We start from the raw sequence: 7,991 nt of genomic DNA, 5'->3' as shown, positions 1-7,991 counted from the left end.
AGCGCGGGCCGCGGAGCAGGCCTCAGGGTAAGAGGCCGGGGGCGGGAAGGCCTCGGGCGTAGCCGCCTCGCCCCACTCCGCCCTGAGGGAACCCTCCGCCCGGCGGTACTGGCTAAAGGGGAGCCCGGGCCCCCCGCCCTCTCCGGGCGCCAAAGGAACGGTGGCTGCGCTGCGGGCGGCAGCAAGACCCTGGGAGAGGGAGGAGACCAGGCCCCGCATCGCTAGAGGAAAACGGCTCCTCCGAGTCATGCTCCGACGGGAAAATGCACTCCTCTTCAACCTCGATAAGCCAGAAAGCCCCCCAACTTCTCTCCTAGGGGAGGACGACGCCCCTTGTCGTGGGCGTACGCGCTCGCTCTGCTCCTGTCAGTTCGTCAGCAGAGGGAGACCCTCTCCCAGAGTGCTAGAGAGGGATTCGGAACTTATCCTAAGGAGGGATAAGAGATAACCCGTAAACCATACCTTTCCCCCACTCTGGTCAGCGACCCCAGGTGAAGAGTGAGACTCTTAACTTGTTTAAAAGTGACAGAGGGAATCTTTCTTCCTTGTAGGAGAGAGACTCCCCTTCTTTATTTTTCACCTTTACCCCAAGATGTAAAGAGGAAGACCCTGAATCTACTTTATGGTATTAGAAGTCAGCCTTTCTCCCCCTCCCCCCATCATGTCCACAGAGGGAGCCTCGCTGCTGCTTTTCTTCCCTTTAAGTCTCCTGGTGTGCAGTGAGCTCCTTTCCCTTGCACAGTTACGCGCATGGCTTTTGGAGTGTGATAGTTACAAGCTTGTGTCTCCCACTTAACATCTTTGTGACCTTGACTAATTGCTTAACTTCTCTCAGTCTCAGTTCATCTCTAATTTGGGCACTTTTCTTAGAATTGCCTTGAGGGCTAAGGGAGCATTTGTGTAAATGCTTAGTACCATAGTAAGCTTTTGGTAAGTTCTTGCTATTACTATTACTTAATTTGTTAAAAAAGAAAACTAGTATCTTGCACAGGTAAGTAGATTTTTCCGTGCGTGCCCCTCCCATGCTCATCAGTAGTGTTCAACCCATCCTTTCCCACAGGAGAGGAAGGACCCCACCCCAGGTGTAGAAAGAGACATTTCCACTCCCCTTAGATCTTACCATACTATACTTGCCAAATTAACAAAGAGGACCTCAGTGAAAATAATCAGGAAAAAGGGCTCAGCTTTTGGAAACAGGTCTGTACTCTTAAGGGGCAGGGAGCCCTAATGCCAGAAGCCAGCCTTTCCTTTGTCCCTAGAAGCTATCACTTCTTCCTGACTGGTTAAGAGATGTCCTCTCCCACTCCCCCGACTTGCTCTAGTGACAAAAAAGCTTCGGTCTATCTGCACATCTCCCCATCCCCAAGAGGGCAGTTCTAACTTCTTCCTTTCTCTTACTCTCTCAAGAAAAATAAGACTCTATACCTATGAGGAGAGATCTCTTTCTCCCCGTATATCTAGATTGGTGCAGATGGTTTCTTTTCTCCTCTTCATTTGAAAAAGAGATGACAGTCTTCTATGCAGAGAGCCTTTGTCAGTGGAAATCAGGAGGATTTTTACTGTTTCACTCCTTACATGGAGACAGAGGGATCCTTTTTCTTGATGCTAATAAAGGGAGGAAAAGGGAAACAATCCTTGATGCTTTTGAGATTTCCTGCACACTCCATGTTGAAGAGCTGAGCCTTGTTTAGTATATGCACTTCCCTGCCTCACTTTCGGTTCGTCTTGAGACCTTGTTAAAAGATTTCTTTCTCTTTCTCAAGAAGAGTCCCCCTTCTGCACATTCCCTCATGAAGGGATTGGCTACAATGTCTCAATCTTTGGAAAAGAAAGCTGCTTTCTCAAGGTGAAAGGAGTGTTTTGAATTTCTGAGGGCCTGATCATTATTGTGAATATTGTTCCTTGACACAAACGTGGCAGCGCCCAGTGTGAACAGCCTCTTTGCATTGGAATTAAAGGGAGGGGAGAACTTCACAGTCGGGATTATTGGGGCACATGGTTTTCTGTTCCGCTGTTTTCTTTGTTTCTTTTTTTTTTTCTTATTTTTCGCTTATTGCTGTAAATTTTGTACCTCTAGAACTTTTGTTTTGGGGTATGTTTGAATGACTAAAGTAAAAGTTGCCACTTTGCCAGGTTTTTAGTATTATAAAATGTATTTTAATGAGATTGAGAACTGCAGTGTTAATCCTTCACTGGTAGGGTTGTTTTGTTTTCTTTTTTCCTGTTTTTGTTTTTGTTTTTAGGTGGGATAGAAATTAACACTGCCAAATTACTTGCAGGAACACTAAAGAAAAGCTTTCCATCTTTTTGTATGTAAAGTGTCTTAAATTACCTCAAATGCCCTTGAGTACTTGCAGAGGGGATTAGTCTGAGCTCTGTACCACCATTGTTGGTGTCTGTAGGTGTGCTTTGCTGAAACAAAGAGAAATAGAAAAGTTATCCTTTAGAGTCTTGGGATTTTTATGGGTGGCTGGACCCTTTAAGCTTATTTTGATTAACATGTGAAAAACAATTCCAGGAAAGTTCACATAACTTTCACTTAACACACTCTAGGCCTTAACTAGTAGCTGTGTGACAGAATAGGGACCCTGGCTTCCTGACTTGGAGACCAGCAGCTAAGACTGCTCACAGCAGCACTTCTGCATTTGAAACAGAAAGATCACGAGATAATTGTTCTCAAAAAAAGAGAATTTCTTCTTTTGTTGGAATAATTTTATCGCATACTCTCTGTAAATATTAGTCTTTTTTTGGTGTACATCTATTCCCTGGACAATCTAATACAGTACTTATTTGTGTTATGGTAATAACAAGCCAGTGGCAACTGGGAAAAGTTCGTAAAATCTATGGTTTATTTTTTGCTTATACCTCAAACTAGCTAATTATCTGGTCTCCTCACCCAGTAGATTGATTATAAATCATTAGTAAGGATTAAGCTGTAAATTTCTTTCTACATTTTATAAGCGTATGTTACTCTTCCCTTTTACTTCAAGTTTATTTAACACTTTAATGTAAAAACTTTGGTTGAGGTAGAGAGCCCACAGTTGGAAAAATACTGATAAAAGGAAGAGATAATACACATACTAGTTTTTATTGCTGTGCATTTGGATCTTGGGAAATACTGGTTAGAAAAATTTTTAACATAAGTAATAGATACTCACTATTTAAAAAAAAAAGTACAACATACAGATAACTCATTGGTAATCCCATTGTGCAAGGTAACACTGCTAATATTTCGTTTACGTTCTTTCAGACATTTTCCTACATATCTATTTTATTAAAATAAGAATCACGATGTTTATTTAATTCGATAAAATATCTCAGGTAGCTTTCTACATCTTTATTTTTGATTGTTCCATTGCATTCAGAAATTTAGTTTTAAAGAACATGAATGTCTTACTAAAATTGGATTCTGTTGCTGCAGTCTGGTGGCATTACCAATATTTTGATAGATGGTGATGTGAGCTAGTGAGTGAGAATAAGTTTAACCTGCTGCTCCAGGCTTGTATCTAAATATCACATCACCTCTGAGAGTTCCAGCTGTTCTTGGTAACTCAACTGCAGAGTCTGCTCAGAAATGAACCCAGAATTAGACTAGGAGAAAAAAGAGGGAGTGTCTGCTTTGCTTCCACAGCCCATGTGCCCAGTTGTTTTACAAGTTGAATTTCTTAGAATTCTGCCAAACAAGAGTATCAAGAGATGAACCACTTTATGTGATTATCAATATTGACTCTTTATGATAAAGATCTATTTAGTAAACCTGTATTTGTGCATGACCCATGTGGAACAACATTTGGAAGAAAATCTTCAAGTAGAACTGTGGGGATGGAAAAGAGTAGGGTTTATTAGAAACACTGCGGGTGCTGAGTCCACAGGCTACATACGCTAATTGAATGGTGAATGGAAAATCAAATATTATTTCTGGAGTTTCAAGTCTGAGTCTAGGATAATGATGATGCCTTTATTAAGAGAGGCAACAAGAATAAGCATGTAGGTTTACTGAAGCCATCTCACGCATCCTTGTTTCTCAGAGTTGTTTGTATGTAAAAAGACTCAATTATTCACTGAACGGATTCTGTTTTAGACATGTTAAGTTTTAGGCGTGCCAAACTTGAGTGAAATATACATGAGGAATTGAGAGAAAGAGTGGGGCCAGGGACAGGTTTCTTTTTTTTTTCAATCAGCTTTATTAAGATTTAATTCATATGCCATATAATTGACCAATTTCAATTGTATAAGTCAGTGGTTTTTAGTATAGTCACAGAGTTGTACACACATCACCATGATCAATTATACAACATTACCCCAGAAAGAAACTGGGGTAGCTACCACTCCGTTTCCACGACACTCCCAGCTCTAAGCAACCACTAATCTACTTCCTGTCTCTATTCTTGACATTTCATATAAATTAGATTTTCTATTAGATTATTTTATAATATGTGGTCTTTTGTGAGGGGCTTCTTTCACTTGACATAATGTTTTCAAGGTTCATCCAAATTGTAACATGTATTAGTACTTCATTCCTGTTTGTGGCTGAATAACATCTCATTGTGTGGGTGGCTGTATGACATTTTGTTTATCCACCGGTTGATAGATATTTGAATTGTTTACACTTTTTGGCTATTGCAAGTAGTGTTACTGAGGACATTTGTGTACAATCTTTTGTGTGGACATAGGTTTTTCAAATATATACCAACAAGTCAAATTGCTGGGTCATGTAGTAACTCTATGTTTAAAGGGACAGTTTTGAGTCATCCTCATAGCAGAGAGGCTAGGCTGCAGGACAAGGTGAGGTCATTACGAAAGTGAAGCCTAAAAAGGGAGGGGTCAAAGATTAAGTTTTAAGAGCACTCGTACCTCAGTGGTGGGCAGGGGAAAGCAAGCGCCTGGGCACAGGTCACAGAGACCCAAGGAGCCCATCTCCATCAACAAACCTGTAATATTTTAGGCAGGTCACTTTTAACCTCTTCAGGTATGGTGTTAGGATCTATAATGGGCAGCTGATAGCTGCCCTACTTAGCTCACAGGGTGGTTGTGAGACTCAAATGAGTGGTGACTATGAAAGCACTTGGAAAATTTCTAGATGCAGGATAAAAATCAGGAACAATTCCGCTAAACAGCTGGTTTAGTAGTGTCCTGGATAGTCTGGGTAGGTATAGCTCAAGTATTTAGTAAGCAGTAAAGGAATGGAATTCCATTTTCTCCATATCCTCATGCAAAGAGAAAAATCAGTGTATCATATTCTTAAAGTCCCATAAGTCAGTGTTTCAGATTCTCCAGAGTCCCTCAGTATGTATTCATTCAACAAATATTTACTGAGTACCCACTAGGCAGTGGGAATACAGCAGTGAACAAAATGAGTAGGGTTCATGCCCTGAAAATAAGTAGAAAACCATCTTTATTTTCTAATTTACATCAGGTCTACCCTTGGATGCTTAGGCATGTCTTATTCTCATCTACGTTTGCTGGTCCTTCAGATTTAAATTCATAAGGCAGTATTTGAATTGAGATTAGACAGATGTCTATTAAAGGTAAAGGTATTTATTTATCCACTAATTCAGTTTATTGAGAACTTTTTGGTGCCAGATAATGCTGGCATTTGAAGTAGAATTTATTTTCTTCATTTCAGCCAGTTTGAACTGAGACAGTTTTCTTCTACCCTGTCAAGGTTTTAAACTTTTATCCCTTCCTTTGATTTGTGTCAGGGGGAACCGTTTGATGTAAAAGACTTGACTGCATAATCTACATCTGCCCTAATGCTGTCATCCGGAGTGGAGACTCAGCCAGTTCCACTTGATTCCTCCATGTCTGCTGTGGTACAGGAAATATACTCTGAACTCCCAATAAGTGTCTCCAAAGAGCTTCATGCTGACTCTGAGCCAAGTGTGATTCCAGATGTAAAACCTGGAGCCTCATGCTCTCTTGTAAGTCAGAGTAGGGCATTGCCCTTGGAGCTGCAGAGGACTCATGCGGAAAGTTGTGGTGAAGAAACCTGGGAGACCTTGGATCATGGGGGTGAGCCTGGGCAGTGTGGGCTAGTGGACTCCACAGCAGGAGGTTCTGTGGCTTCTGGGATCTTGGATAGGGAAGAGAAAACCAAGAGCATGGAGCTAAAGGTCTTCAGAGATCAAGGGGACCAGGTGGAAATTATGAGAGACCCCTGTGAGGGAGCAAAGGAAGACCCTTGTCAACATTCCACAGCTGCTGAAGAAAAGATCAGCCCAAGTCAGGTAAGAAATCTTGATTCAGATGAGTCGAGTGTGAATGACAGCTTTTCAGAGTAACACAAATCTCCTGATAAAATACAGATGCTGACAGGTAGCTTATGATTTAGTCTTGAAACATTTCCAAAATGTTGATTTTGATGTTAACTTTCTTTTGGATGATCTTTTAAAACATTTGTGTTATATCAGACACTTGAAGAAAGGAAGCGCTCATCTAGTTAAAAAAAGTCACTGAAGCAGCTACTATATATGGAATGTTGAGTCTCTATGTGACAATTATGTGGTATTTTTGCATCTGATGTTAAGAAATGATGTGTAGTCAATCCTTAAGTTTTGGTAGGGTAGAGTGAGGTATCACAGAAATCTTTGAAGGGAGGCTTTTGACCCAAGTGGGGCTTCATTGGGTGGATACCTTAGAGGGATCTCCATGTTTCAGGAGCTGGTCCTTAACTTTGCAGGAACAGAAACTTGACTTTTATTTTTTAGTATATCAGAGCTGATGGTCTCCAAAGGACTGTCCCATGCTAACCCACTTCATGAGTGACTGAAGTATAAATCCAGAAAGCCAGTTCTTTAATTAACACACAGTGAAAAGTAGAATTATCACTCAGTAGAAATGTCACATTGGCTGGTCAGTACGTCTTCTCCTTGTAGACAAGCCTATATGGGAAATCAAATTTCTCTCTGTGATCTTGAAATTAGAGTAAGAGAGGTTAGTTAGGGGAGACTAGTGGTTAGTGAGCTGTAATAAAGGAATACACCTGCCAAGTAGACTAGAAAACTTATTCTCTCCTGGATAGTGCCCTAGACCAGAGGTCAGCAAACTTTTTCTGTAAAGGGCCATATAATAAATAATTTGGAGTTTGCAGGCCTTATGATCTGTGTTGGAACTACTCAGTTCTGTCAAAAGCAGACAGAGACAACATATAAATGAATGAATGTGGATGTATTCTAGTAACACTTTATAAGCATAGGCTAGCCTGGGCAACATAGTGAGACCCCATATCTAAAAAAAAAATTTTTTTTAAAAGGCCCAGGCACAGTGGCTCACACCTGTAATCCCAGCACTTTGGGAGTCCAAGGCAGGAGGATCGCTTGAGGCCAGGAGTTCAAGACCAGCCTGATCAACATAGTGAGACCCTGTCTCTACAAAAAAATCTTTTAAAAATGTAGCCAGGTGTGGTAGCACGCACCTGTTACCTCAGCTGCTTGGGAGAGTGAGGCATGCTTGAGCCCAGGAATTTGAGGCTGCAGTGAGCTGTGATCATGCCACTGCACTCCAACCTGGGTGACAGAGACAGAGTGAGACCCTGTCTCTAAAAAAAAATAAAGTAAGTTTTTAAAAATTAAAAAAAAACAAAAACAGCCAATTGCAGTGGTTCCAGCTACTCAGGAGACTGAACTGGGGGGGAATTGCTCCAGCCCAGGGTGACCTATGATTACTGCTGTAAATGGCCACTGCACTTCAGTCTGGGTGACATAGGGAGACACCCATCTCTGGAGGAGGCAGGGGGAAGCACCAGCTGGTGGCCTAAGGGCTATAGTTTACCGGCCTCTGCTCTAGACCCATTAATAAATTCATGTTCTCTGGACTTCCTATGCAAGGGTCCATTCCCCCCACTGATAAATACATCATTTCTTTACACAGACTAAAGGGCAGTTAATTGTTAGTAGGCCTCATACATTGACTATAATTAGGAATGAATGAAGCATTAAATAACAGTTGAACTTGACACCAGAGTTTATACTGTGATGCCCTACCTTTAAAAA

The 7,991-nt window shown here is 41.3% G+C and overlaps 1 protein-coding gene across 1 annotated transcript in view; it reads left to right on the top strand.

Annotated features, from left to right (window-relative positions):
• The window catches only part of PRR14L (proline rich 14-like), a 78,014-nt gene continuing 70,023 nt past the window's right edge, over positions 1–7,991 (top strand). Inside the window, exons 1-2 of the mRNA XM_012660434.1 lie at positions 1–27; positions 5,703–6,227. Coding sequence (XP_012515888.1) covers positions 5,754–6,227 — 474 coding nt within the window. The 5' untranslated portion in view covers positions 1–27; positions 5,703–5,753. The remainder of the gene's footprint in view (positions 28–5,702; positions 6,228–7,991) is intronic.

This window comes from Propithecus coquereli, unplaced genomic scaffold (genome assembly GCF_000956105.1).
Source record: "Propithecus coquereli isolate 6110/MARCELLA unplaced genomic scaffold, Pcoq_1.0 Scaffold665, whole genome shotgun sequence".
Taxonomy (NCBI): Eukaryota; Metazoa; Chordata; class Mammalia; order Primates; family Indriidae; genus Propithecus; species Propithecus coquereli.
The sequence above is the reverse complement of the archived record's forward strand: the minus strand, read 5'-3'. Positions and strand labels throughout refer to the sequence as shown.